Source organism: Rhinichthys klamathensis, unplaced genomic scaffold, assembly GCF_029890125.1.
Source record: "Rhinichthys klamathensis goyatoka isolate OS25496 unplaced genomic scaffold, OSU_Roscu_1.1 h1tg000053l_1, whole genome shotgun sequence".
Taxonomy (NCBI): domain Eukaryota; kingdom Metazoa; phylum Chordata; class Actinopteri; order Cypriniformes; family Leuciscidae; genus Rhinichthys; species Rhinichthys klamathensis.
Genome location: NW_026606598.1, coordinates 2,112,345 through 2,126,389, shown reverse-complemented (window position 1 = coordinate 2,126,389; position 14,045 = coordinate 2,112,345). Strand labels below are relative to the sequence as shown.

At 40.2% G+C, this 14,045-nt stretch overlaps 1 protein-coding gene across 23 annotated transcripts in view; it reads left to right on the top strand.

Annotated features, from left to right (window-relative positions):
* Positions 1-14,045, top strand: part of kcnma1a (potassium large conductance calcium-activated channel, subfamily M, alpha member 1a) — a 220,815-nt gene that overhangs the window by 180,741 nt on the left and 26,029 nt on the right. For 8 of the 23 annotated variants that reach the window (XM_056248111.1, XM_056248112.1, XM_056248114.1 and 5 more), the window contains 2 exons: positions 10,929-11,207; positions 13,709-13,802. In XM_056248111.1, coding sequence (XP_056104086.1) covers positions 10,929-11,207; positions 13,709-13,802 — 373 coding nt within the window. Of the gene's footprint in view, positions 1-3,225; positions 3,400-8,591; positions 8,625-10,928; positions 11,208-13,708; positions 13,803-14,045 lie in introns of all 23 variants that reach the window. The other 15 variants (XM_056248127.1, XM_056248126.1, XM_056248122.1 and 12 more) reach the window with 4 other exon arrangements.

The following is a 14,045-nucleotide window of genomic DNA, read 5'->3' as shown; positions in this document are numbered from 1 at the left end:
CTTCATTCCCAGTGACCTTTCACTGTGCACTTTAAAACTGCTGCCTTTAACTGCAGATCCTTGTTTATTTATTGTTTGTTTACATTAATATAATTATTTTAAACTATATATGATGTTTCAAACTGTGTTTGATTACACATGCACTACCGATTGTTTTTGAAAGTCTCTTATGCTCAACAAGGCTACAGTACGAACAGTAATATTGTCAGATGTTATTACAATTTAAAATAACAGTTTTCTACTGTAATGTTTTTTTTTATAACATTCATGCTTCTTTGTTAAATAAAAGTATTATTATATAAATTACTGACCCCAAACCTTGCAACAATAGTGAAATTTTGAGCTAAAACATTTTTATTTCTTTATTCTCTTTTGTTGTCATCCCAATCATGTTTTTGTTGATATGCGCTCTCCCAAAACTAAATTTCATCCGAGAAGAGGCCAATAGCCTCACAGTAAGGGAGATGAGGTTTCCATTGCTGTAATGGAAGTTTGTGTTCTTTTATTTCACCCTCTTTATGATCATTGACATACTTTTTGATGTATTTCCTTCCTTGCTGCCTTGGAATACCGCCTCTTTTTTTAAAACCTCTCACTGATAGTGACATATTGTGAGTAAAAATGGGTTTCCTGTGGCCCAGAGGACAGTCTGACTGTCTCACTCTGATAATAGTTCTATATATATATCTATATATGTTGCATGTATCAGTCTAGCTGCTGCATCCCTCCTACACCTCTCATCTCTCCACTGTCCTCAGCCCAGAACAGTAATACAGCAGAATTTACTGGCCTGAAAATGACCCTGTCCTAACCCCTACAAAGCAGTCTCTAATAAGATAAAAGAATAAGTTCTTGACAAATAACCGTTCCTCCCAAAGATTTACTCACAGTACCATTCTGAAATCGGTGATTCATTTCAGAGGTTGTTTGACTCTCCCGTAAACTCAACGTAACCTGTCATGACAATCTAAAAAGTCAAACAAGCCGATTGATTTTGCTACTATTAGTCATGGACCTCACCAGTGCCAAGGGGGGCGGTTGAGTCCACTTGAATCCGTCCCCTCGCTGTCAAAGACAATTTCGCATGCTGCTGTATTTTCAGAGAGCAGAAAGAGTTCTGTGGGAAGTTCTTCAAATTCTTAGACTTAACGAGCATCGTCTCCAAAACACAATCAAAACAATCTGGTCTCCCTCTTGCCTACAGCCTCCCCTTTGTCTCCACCATCCGGCCCCTGCCCAGCTTCTATACACGACACAAGAACCATCGGTAGAATTGAAATATTCTGAATTTCAATTCTTTTCAGTAGTTGGGTCTTTTTTTACTCCCCGCCCTCACTGATAGGTGCACCTCTCAACATTAGGCTCACGGAGGTGTTGATCTAACTGCTGTACACAATGCTGACCACTAGATGCCACTGTAGTTCTACAAATAGGAACGGAACAGAATGGGAACACTGAGGTCCTCATAAACCTATTTAGCAAGATTGCTAACAGCCAATGTGCACTGTAGGGTCTTCTCACTTGTCACCTAGGTTTCTTTATGTAGGTCTTACCAAGGAGCCAGGGTGTTTTTCGCTTTATATCGGTACGGATGGAGGTGTGTTTGTTTTAAGTATTTTAAGAACGTAAGGCTTCACTGTATCTAATATAACTCTTGATTTAAGTGTTTTTAGTAAGTATAAGCTCAAAGTTGGCTATAATGTGCATATATGACCATATTATAAATCCTTCAGATATATTCCTTTCCATTAGTATTTTAACACATGACGTAGCCTGCTTTGAATTACAGGACGTTGTAGGGCGAGGAAAGACGATAGGGGTGCTGAGAGCATTCTTGCTAAATCGGGTTGTTCTGTTAAAGAGGCTTCAGTAATTAGGCTCTCTGTGTAGTCGTGTTCAGTCACTCACATCATCATGTTGTCTTGTGTCTCTTCCGCCCTCCATGTCTCACTGACTAACATAACCACATACTATGTGCTCCGATGAATGTCAACCCTCAAACTCTGAAGCGATAGATTTCAGCATGAAATGAAGTAGAAACCCCGCTGCTGCATGTTTCCACATTGCCTTAATCTGTTTCAGCCCCGTAAACAGTCGACCGGGCTGCCGTTTCAAGAGATACGACCGCGGTCGCCTCCCACTGCATGCCTGTTCTCCTTAATTTCAGCCATTCTGCATGGTTCTATTAGAATAACAGTCCCTGAGGTTATGGCTTTAAAGGCCAAGTCATTTACCGTATTATCTCTCCAGCATACAACTGAAATTGGCCTCTTAATTCAGGCTCATAACCTCAGATGGAAGTCAAAAGCAGGCTTTTCCCTGTGGATTGTTTGCTCTTTTGAGGGTGCCAGACTTGATTACGGTCCGTTAGCGAGGTGGCACCGGGAGAATGTGTACCAGGGACTGTTTTTAGTCCGATTCACAGCAATCATGCTGCTATAGTCTCTCACCACAGCTCCTTTGAGAACCAAAAAATAAGTAAAAATTGCATACACACATACATACTGTCCACGTAATGTATGTTTGAATAAAATGCGCAAATGCATGCGAATGCATCTTCTAATTAGGGAATGAAGAAGTAGCCTATCGGCATGTTTACCATATAAATCTCCCAACCAATCCCTAATTAAGTCCAGTGATGAGCAGAGTTTGACGAACAGAATAGAGCTCCCACGTTAGAGCCTGTAGTACGTTGTGATGCCAATAACCTGCTGCTGCATGATGGGATACAGGTACGTGATCCTCTCCTTTAGATACAGAGGATGTTATCCAAAGAGGTTTTGCTGCTGAACACATTCACCCATTCCTCTCTGCCTGAATGTTCCTTGCCCCAACCTCTGATCATATTGTCATATCTGACCTTTTAACCTTTTATGACATGATCAGCCTTAGGGCACGGCTTGACCCCAATGAGACGACTGCTTCCTGCCTAAACAAGCCCTCTATTAGACGTTTTCAAAGTTCAATTTGGTATTAACCTTCAAATTTGGATCGAACTTCACGTGTGCAGTGGGAACATAATTGGATGCTTATCCGAAGCGTACTTCAAGCAGGAGCGCAGTGGTCCATTTGCGGGGCAAACCTGTCAGAGCTTGCTGCTAAGGCATTGCACTTTTTGTTCCTGTTTGAAAAAGTTACCTTCAGACTTCCCTGGTTGAAAAACTCTTTTGATCCTTGCCATTAACCTGCTGCTTTCCTCTCCTCTCATCCAACACATGACTGTAGCCAAGATGTCCGTCTACAAGCGAATGAAACTGGCATGTTGTTTTGATTGCGGGCGCTCTGAGCGCGACTGCTCGTGCATGACAGGCAGTGTACATAGTAACATGGACAGTCTTCAGAGGGCCTTCCCACTTTCTTCTGTCTCTGTTCATGATTGCTCAACCAGTTTACGTGCCTGTAAGTTCGATCGACAAACCACATGCCGTTCGATGTCCGTGACCTGTGAGCGTGTGAGTGTGCGTGTCTGTGCCGTGTTTCATATGCTGTCTGTTTCGTTCCTCCATTATTTCCGTACCTGTGGCTTATTGGATGGTACACTAGTACATATTCTTTTTCGTTTGGTGAATTGGTGGTAGTTGAAGTGACGTGGCTTCTCTGTGTTAGTGCTGCAGTAGGTGCAGTAGGACTGTGTTGGCGCATGCTGTGTTAGTGGAGCACTTGTGCGGTGCGGGTGACACTGTTTTGGTGTTTAGACTTTTACATGGCAGGTGTACATGTATCTGTTAAATGAACTGTATGATGTGCTTTTAATCGAATCCATGGGCTAATTGTGTACACTGACACTGATGATGTTTTGATAATATTTTCATGTTCATGTGATTTTTGAAGACCCTTCTTCAGGTTAGGAAACATGCAAACAAATGACTAACTGTTTTTTCCCCACAGGTTCAAAGACTGGGTATCCACAATATTTTGGTCTTTGAATTTTGAATGTGTTCAATTATTACATGTCGTCTTTTCCTATTTAAAGTATTAGAAACAAGCAAATGTAACTCAAATGTCCATCTCACTGGTCAAGATCCCTTTTGATTATATTTGTAATTGAGCAAAATTCGAAAGAATATCAGTAAATGAAAAACAGTCAGAACTAGGTCTGTTATTTATTAAAATCATCTTTGATTCACATGCCAAACTCTAGATTGTGATTGAAAGAGATCTTAAGTGAGATTCTTCTGTTCATAAAGAGTAAGTATAAACTGGCAATGTCTTTTCTGCTATTCTTGGACAATCATGTTTTACAACCGCAAGCCATTAATGCCTCCACCATTTCCACTGGCTGAAATAAAACCTCTTCCTTTAGTAAAGTCCACATTTAGGTGCAATTGAAAAAACACTTCAAACTCTCCCCCTTTCCACAGGATCTGATCCTCCTCGATGATTTTCTCTTAGCCAGCAATCAGGGGAGAAAAAGTCAATGTGCTTTATTTAATGCCTTGTATACCACAGTGGGACTGTCAGGCTCAATGGGAAAGTTAAAAAGAGATCTCCTGACAGGAACTCAATTGAGATGGCGGTGACTCAGGCGATTGGATGAGGTCAGATGACTGACGCAGTTAGTTGTGTAAAGGACAGCGCTGAACAGGGGTCTTCTCATTAAGCCTTAGCAGATGTGAAATACTAAAGCGTCTGTCAATTAGGAATGGCAGCGGTGCGACCTACTATAAAAGCAGGGGTCAGTTCAGGCGATCGCATTTCCTCTACAACTGCCTTCCGACTGTTCGCCACATCAGCTTAGATTAGCATCAAACCCTATGATGAGGTTGACTTTGTGTCTTGTGTTTTGGTCTGTGGTGATATCCCTGGATACCAGTTACTGGTCATTACATAGTTACTGATCTCTTCATGTAGCGTCATCCTTCAATGGTTTCATTGCTGCCGTTTTCTTTCTGAATTGAGTGCGTTTTCGACAAGGCTGACAGCTAATGCCAGCTGCGGCTTTGTTCGACTCTCTCCCATCGGTTCTGCCTCAGATCTAGCATTACATCTCTATGATGAGGAATTCCCAGAGTTCCTCCATCTGACTTTAATTGTGCTCAATCAGTAATGATTTTCTGGTGAAATTCTTTGAGCACATTATCGTTATTTACCTTGTTCTGAAAATGTCTTTATATATACATATATATTTCTTTCTTTAAAATTTCTTTCTATATATTTTATTTTAATTTACATTTGTTTTGATCGCACGTTCCACACTGCAAGCCACAGTGGTTTCCTCTGTGACAACAACTTCCATTTCTGTTTTTCACAAGTTTTCCTAAAGATTATGAATTTGTTCTTTTAAGCATGTGGGGCAGAAGTGCTACCTTATTTTTTATTTTATTTTTTTATACATTTCTTCATAAATTACATTCACAACTTGAATGGAAACATAACTACTGGCACTCACCACTTGTGTTCAGAAAGCATAAATATCACCACATCCCTGCTCTAAGCATGATATGGTGGTTTTATACCTGCACATTATAGTAGCTCAGTTATTACTGAAATAAATACTACTCCCCTGGATGCAGTAATTTTGCTGAATGCATGAAACACGTGACAGTAAATGCACTCTGTTTTACAGAAGTGATGTTCCCTGGTGGGCGCTTTCTCAAACAGCCCTCATGCACTTTTTGTTCTGATTCTTTGCATGCATCACTCAGGATGGTAATGCTCCTTTCTTCCAAAGCCAGACAAATAATTATTAGTATGAAAATGAGATCTGTGAAAAGCCGACACTGTCATTCTTTTGGCTGCAGTCAATGCCCAGAGAGTCTTTGACAAGGAGTAGGGAGCAATGGAACACTCATTATAGCTCTAGTGCACTGCACACTATTAAGAAGAGTTTGTTATCTCTGCTAGTGCAGGCTTTAGGGAGCAAATATACTGTACGAGTGAGTTAGCTGCCTCCTCTCTAAGTTACAATGACAATAACAGTCCCTCCGCTCCACCTGCCGAGACTTATCCCCTCATTACACGAGCTTTAAAGACTCTCAAGGTGCTCAGCATTGCAAAGGGTATTAATTCCTGTTTTGAACTTATGAGCCTTCACAAGGAAGTTTCCAGCAGGGCAATCTTAGACATGCCTGTTTTGTAAACAACAATCGCCTGGCATACTGAGAGGGAAGGGAGAGAGGTTGCTGCTTTTTTTGAGTCTTCGTAGCATTTATTTCTCTCCTTTTTCCCTCTTCTCCTGCCTGCTCTGGTTGGTTATGGAGTTTGCCGAGGATGTGCCGAGCGTGGCAGGGTGGGGCGGCACGGCGCAGCCCAGAGAGTGGATCTTGTCCGCTCCTTGCAGGGTGGAACTCAGCACCGTCGGCTCTTATGCAGCCTGACATGAAAATTATGTTTGCATTTTCATTTCCCCAGCTCAGCTGGTGTGTCATTAAACTCAACCTGACAGTTCCTTACCACCAGGCAGGAGCAGGGCCGGTCATCCCCTCCGCCGTGTAGGACAGATGCTAGCCAAAGAGTCGGCCGACTCTTCCTGCGCCCGCAGATTGCAAGCGACATATGCCAGGACCGGCGCGGGGCCCCTGCTTGAGCGCTTGTGTCACCGCCCCGCCCTGGGCCTGCGCTGTGACCTTTATGGCATCAGATACAGTACTTGTAACAAAAGATGAGACTTTGCAACGATGGGGGCTGCAGTATAGAACATCCTACATGCCTCTGAAAACATCTCTCGTTATGATTGTCTGCAAGATAAACTCTGAAACTCCAAGTTTCATATGCAACATAGCTTAAAGTCAACATGACATAAAAATGGACACAATTTACTTTTTTTTTTACACTTTCCTGGTGTTTGTTTTGTTTTGTTTTTTTATTCCAAAGAAAAAAATTGTTTGGCCCAGGATGTTTCATCAAAATGGCCTGATCTTCCTCTGAAAAGTATTTACTTTTCTGGGTTATGTCATTTTGGGTGCTTTCACACTAGCACTTTTGGTGCACAGCAGGTTTCGATTGACGTCAGAATTCGGTTCGTTTAGATGATGTTAACGCTGTTTTCCGAACTTGGGTGCGCACCCACGAACCACACCCGATTCCACATAAAACGAGTGGTCTGGGGTGCGGTTCATGTAAACTCCAGTACACTACGCTGCTGATATGAACACAATTGGACTAAATCGTGGAAGTGAACCGCTAAATAAAAATGTTATGTTTGTGTGTTCTCACTCACTTTCCTGATAAGCGTGACTGACGCATTGTAAGCTGAGATATATCTCATTTCTGCTTGCCTTTTGCACAAATAAACTTCTGCGTTCTTTAGAACATTTGCAGTGCGTTCGCGGCAAATAGACACAAGTGCCGTTATGTGCTGACGCTTTGGAAACAAAACCAAAAGTTCAAAAACCAAAATATAAAAGTTAGTGGAGTAACGCTAAGCATTTTGCTGCCTTCTCCTGCATCGTCGTTACCATGCAACGTATAAACAGCTGCTGCTTGATGATGCAAACGCACCATGGTTCAGAAGCAAAAATATAAGGTGAACACTATCCAGAGGGGGATGGGAAGCCATCAAACTCTGGTTCGGACCAATCAAACAAAGTGTGAAAACATCCTTAGGGCTTCACAGGCTATTGCATAATGATAACCAATAACATAATACCAACGTTTTAAGAACCCAATCAAGTCCCACACACATTTAAAAATATATATATATTTAATTAGTTAAGTAGGCTAAATAATTGTAAATATTTATTCAAATATTTGTTTATTATTGAAATATTGTGATATTAATTTAAAAAATAGTATTAAAATACTGCAATATTAGTTAATTTAAAAATGTAATATTAAAAATATTGTAATATTAAATATGAACTTCACAAATATTGGTTACTATTTTTTCACTCAGAAATACAAAACATTACGGAAAGAAAATGGCAAATCATGCATTCAAAACATCAGTTAATATTCACTTTAATAGCTTAAAGGTTGTTTGCTTTGTCACAAATGTATCTTGATTCTCCCAGAATGCTATGCCTACAGTTAGGCGTTCATCTGCAGTTGACAAGATGGTAATTACTGATCAAAAATGATCAGCTGGCAGCATTTATTTTTTACGGAAGGAATTATGTGATGGGAAACATCTGTAATTTGTTGTTTAACTATTTGGTAAAGCCTCAAGATTGCTAACATCTGTTTGATCGGTTTCACTGGTTTTCATCAAATTGAGTGTCAAGGATAAAATGATGACTTATCAAAGCATTCTCTTTTCCCCAGCCAAATTCCAAATACCATAATGATCCTTGTGAGGTTGTTCGGATTTGGGCAGTATGTTCGTCATCGGTCTTGGGACGAGAATCCAACATTTGACTCTTAAAATGGATCCGTGATGTGGAAACACTGAACAGGCAGCTTGATTTTCATCGCTTCGTTTAAGTCCAGTCCCTTCACTAATCACCTCTTTTGTTTTTTGTTTCTTTAATCATCTCCTGCTTATATGATTATCTTCATCATCCTTTTTTTTGCTTCTAACTGCTGTTAACTTGACTTTTCTTCCTCTCTGTCCTTGTGTAAGTGTGATGTACTGTCTTTCTGCTGTCTATCTCACACTCATTCTCTCTCTTTTCCTTTTTGTATCCACACTTTGGTCTCTGCGTTCCCCTCAGCCAAATATAAGTTTAACGGATATGTCAGATCACGTAAGTGTACTTCTCTGTTTTCCTCATTCCCCCATTCGTTCGTGCAACCTGCCTGCTTTGGCTCTTTGCTTTTGATTTTACCCCCACTAGCATTACAGCACAAAAGCTGCCATCCTCAGCTCTCTGTAGATTACTGGGGATTGATGGGAAGGGGGGCCGTGATGACAGTTTCTCAGCACTGGGTTCTGGTCAAATGCATCAGAGGGGCTGCTCGACTTTAAAACATGTGCATGAGAAAGGTCAGGTGCTGAATAGAGGCATCCATATGAAATCCAGATGTTGCATAAAGAGCTCCGTGTCCTTGCGAGGGATGATTGAAGAGCTAGAAATGCTATGATGTATTGCACGCATGTGTGGAGTCTTAGATACGTTTCTGTGTTGTGACGCCACCGACAGCAGATGGCGCTACAACTCCAGGGAAATGGGATCGGGTTCACATGCAGCTAAATTTGTTTTAGGTAAATCAGACGCCAAACTAATGCTGAGAGAGGTTTAGCTTTATTGCTATTAAGTTTCATTTCATGTGTAACCGTTTCGATGTGTTTTAATGTTATATGTTAGCGTTTCATACGTATTTGCATAATTAATAGGCTGAAGTGAGTGTTTATTGTTGAAATGTTTTGTTATATTTTTGCATTCAAAGGACAAAAAATGATTTTAATTGCAAAATAATACTAAAAAAAAGAAAGAAAAAAAATTAGGACAATTAAAATGATTGCAAGTGTATGTATAGTGAATTTATTTATTTATTTAGAGACACCATAAAATTATATAAAGTTTCAAAATGGATTTTCTCACAGATGTGCTTTCTATAATTTAACAATGGCCTTGATAAGAATGCACAATTGTGGCTCGTCACAGGATTTGCATTTCATAAAGGGACAGTTGCCGTCTGGATTACTGTAAATCCACAGTGAAAGTGCCACAGCGGATGTTCTCTGTATAATGCTACTTGTGTTTGACAGGGGCCAGATGAATCCAGGAGTTATCTGTGGCGGCCTTTAAATCTATGCGGCAGCTGACGGCAGAAATAACCATCTATTTATTGCTCTGAGCAAGGTTTGGGGAGCGGGCGGAAACTGCTTTTCCACTTACACCAGATATTGGTTAACCTCTTGCCTTTTATGTAGATAGCATTAGGCTGGAGTCTTATGGCTCGGGTGGCAGGCGGTGAGCTTGATAACTCCCTGTGTGAAACACTTCAGGTCCCTTATACACACTGCATACTCCCGTCTGTCAGACAGCAGATTGTTTTTTATTTTGGTCCTTTTCGCAGCTTAATCTAAGACATTTTCGTTTGTTGTATGAAGTATTGATTTTCACACATTTTAGATATGTTGTTTTAACACTGCTTTGCCGTATATTGAGGCAGATTGTAAAGAGATTGCCGTGTTCCCTTGTGCAAGCACATCCCTACCTGCACTGTGACCTGATTCATTCTGACGGTTATCAGGAATAATATGTTCATGCTTTGTTCTGTCTTGTCGCAGAGCAGGCAGGGAAGAAAGTGCTTCTAATTAATTAATGTTTATTAGCAATGGAAAAGCAATTGTCATATTGAACATTTCACCTAAAGCGCTTGGCAAGTGGTTAAGTAGTGTTTTATAAAACTTGAGGGGTCATCGTCAATTATTCAAAAATACGCCGGTTACCTTTATGGCACACAGATTTGCGGATCTGTCTGTAAATGGTAATCGAAAGGGTGAAATAAATGGCTTAACAATGAAAATCATGTCAACTTGTATTTTCATACTTAAATATTTATGTGATTCTCATGCAGTTCAGTGATAAATTATGAATGCTGCAGTGTTTTAATCATAATATATTTAGTTTAGAAGCACTAATGGCATGTGCTTTTAGACGACTTGTATCGCAATTTTAAATCTTATTTAAAACTATTTTACATTTTGTTATTATTATTTAACAAGGCACTTGGTTTTCATTTAAAGTTGATGCCAGTATGTTTTCAATACATAGAAACTTAATGATATTTTTGCATTAATATTTCATTGATACTTTGAAAAAAATTATACTGAAAAGTATATTTAATTTTTTTTAATGTTATTACATTTTGTTTGATGCTTAAGCCACATGACATTTTTACATTATGAGTCATTACATTAAAAAAAAAATCCCCCCCCCCCAAATCCATATGAAACTAACATGAATACAAAGAATATAATTCTAAGATCTGTAAAATATATATATATTTTTTTTTTTCGTGAAACCTGTTAATAGTATACAGTATGTCACTGACCAAAATCACAGTCATCTCTCATTGTTTTGTCTTCCACTGTTTGACAGTAAAGGAGGAAGTTAGAGCGACTTTTCAAAACCCCTCGATCGAACTGGCCAACAGCATGGCTGTTCCCAACACTCTTCCCAGTGTGCTGCCGGTTGTGGGGTGCTCCACGACTGCCGTCCCTCTTGTTAATAACCGTAAAGGAAGTCTGCTCCCTCCGGCACCGCCCTCACAGTCACGCCTCAGCCTGGCTGGACTGAACCGGGCCCGCAGCCTGCCCGGAAAATACCGCTACCGCTACCGCCCCAGCACCTTGTCCTCCACGCTCGTGCCCACGCACTGTAGGTTGTGCTTTAGGACGCATAAGTCAGTGCTACCGCAAACAACCCCTTTCTTCCTGCATGGGTCCCTGCAGTCACTGCCGCGTGCATGTAGAGCAGCTAGTGGCTAATGTACCCCCTGCCCCAGCACTAAATGTATGGGTGTGTGTGTGTAATGTGTGTAACCACAACTGCCATCAATGGGAGTATAGAAGTACCAGAATAGATAGATTACCCATTATATACCGTGGGATACAAGACCACTAATTAAAATGTTGTTTTGTTTTTTTCAGTGCATTTGTTTCTATTCTATTTTCTTTTTTCTTTCTCATTTCTTTTTTCAAAGTATGGGTTTATTTCCAGGTTTAAAATATATTATCAGTGTGGTCTCAGACTTTTAGATCTCATTGTAAACTCGTCGTCATAGACACCCCAAGTTACAAACAAAGTCTTCAGGACTGTAATGTTTCTTATTTCTCTTGTATCTCTGTTGTGCGTTAAAGCTTGCATCAGCCAGTTGTCTTTCTGAAGCAGAGGAGACAGATGTCTAGCTCAATCGTTCTGATCGGCGACACAAAAAAAGCGAGAGCTATAGGTGCCCGTGGTATGGAACAGCAATCACACTTTGGTGGGCTGATCCTATTTTGATTGAGGTTGTAAAAGTGCCGTAATGTAATTTGGAACAAGCAGAGACTTGCTGAAATGGCCGTGTTGCAGGTGGAGTTATTTCATTGTTAAGCCTCTTACTGAAGGGCACCACTGTAGCTCGTAAATCTCCGCCGCCTAATTTGGAGGAGCAAGGGCAGGAGAGAGCGGTCCGGCCCAGCCAGGCCACTCGCTCAACAACCATAGTAAAGAACAAAGGGCCACTGCACCGCTGTCTTATCAGTAGTGATATTTTTAAAGTTGATTACCGTCTCACATTGCTCCCTCCACAGTGTAATTTCAAATGTCAAGCACTGGCATTTGGTGAAGACACAGACAGCGTCTTTTTGTTTAATTTGTCTTTTTTCATTAGAACAATTAGATGACAAAGGGAAATCAGAGATATACAAGTATATGTGTTTGCAGTATTTGTCTCTAATATTTTGCAGTGCTGCTGATGGATTTCTAACAGTGCCACTCTATAGCAAGTTTGCAGTGTTTTGGTGTTTGGGTTTCGGTACTAGTTTGTCTCTAATACAAATCAGAGCAAAATGTTGTGTTCAGTACCTGGTATCATACTCAAATACTCATTGCTATGCAGAAAAAAAAACTGAATAATACAGTATAATATAAATATAGTAGTGCAGCATAAGAAATATTAAATAATTTCCAAAATGAAAAAAAAAAACATTATGTACTGTGGTATACATGGAAATTGAGGTACATGCAAAATTCCAGGGCTGAAAACATTTATTAGTTTTTATTGCATCATATTGAACAATTTCTCCCCTACTTAAAGGAACAGTTCACCAAAAAAATGTTTTGTCTCTTTTTCTGTTTAACAAAAGGAGAAATTTTGAAAAATGTCCATGCTTTTCTGTTTCATGCAGTGACAATTCAAAGTGACCACAACTGTAAAGTAAAAATAAAATAAAGTTTCATTTAACTTGTTTAATTTTACTCCACCACTCACAAATCTCATTTGTGTTCATGTTCAATTCAGATATGGTAAACATTTTGATGCGTGGGCCAGAATTTGACGCTATTGTCATATGAAAAAGAGGACCATGGACATTTTCATAATTTCTCCTGGAAGAATAAAAGGTTTGGAAAATGAAGGTGAATGAATGATGACATGTTCATGGTTAGGGTGAACTATTCCTTTAAGTTAAGCTATAGTTTTCAAATAATTTACATTAATGTATTCATATCATCTTTGAAAGTTTAAGGAGCTCAACCTTCATACAGCTTCAAAGCTTACACATGATGTGTTTATAAAGCGGAGAGCTTGTGACATTCACAGGTCCCTCAGTAATGTCCTCTTGGAGAGGCGTTTCAGAATGAGAAGGCTCAGTTCAGGGTGCTTGTTCAGCGCTGAGAGTGCTTGTGGTACGGGGGACAGACTCACAGCGGAGCCATCACTCACGGCTCTCTGAGTGATGAGGATTGATTTTGCCATGTAGTCATCCATTAAAAAACACACACCAAATTACTCTTCTTTTTCTTTTTTCTTCCCCTCTGTCATTGTTCGAGCTCATGCCCTCCAAACAATGACAGAGGTAAAAGAGAGTTTGATCACATCGATACAGATTGAAACAGATCCGCACATCTCGTTGAAAAGCAGAACTCATGAGATTTCATGGAAAACAGGGTGTAAAACTTAATGGTTGTCCTTCAGATCTTTACTTGCTGTCTTTAAGTGTACTTTTGTCCATACTAACACTCTTATCTTTCTATTTTTGGAGGTCTTCTCAGATTTGAGTGTTTTTTGCAATGATTGATTGAGTGTTGGCTTTTGTGTTCTTTAGTATGTCATCTCCAGCACACTTTACAATCCCAGCTGTCCACAGTCTGACACTCTTTGCATGTGTTTGCAGTCGATGATGAGCATCCGTCAACACTGTCACCCAAAAAGAAGCAACGCAACGGAGGCATGCGAAATTCACCCAACTGCTCACCCAAAATGACGAGGTAAGACATTGATTTCAAGACGCTCCCTCCACCCTTCAAAAGAAAAGAGAGGCAGAGACAGGACGGATGGTGCTGGGATGGTGGGAGAAGGAAAAAGAAAGTGTGGAGGGAGAGAGAGGGGGGAAGGGGAGAGCAGGCCTTTCAGGCCGAGGCGTTTGAGCTGTCAGCCTGTCAGCGGTTAATGATAGAGCTGAAATATTTCTGTCATGAAAGCAGCTATGAAAAGCTGTTTGAAAAATACTC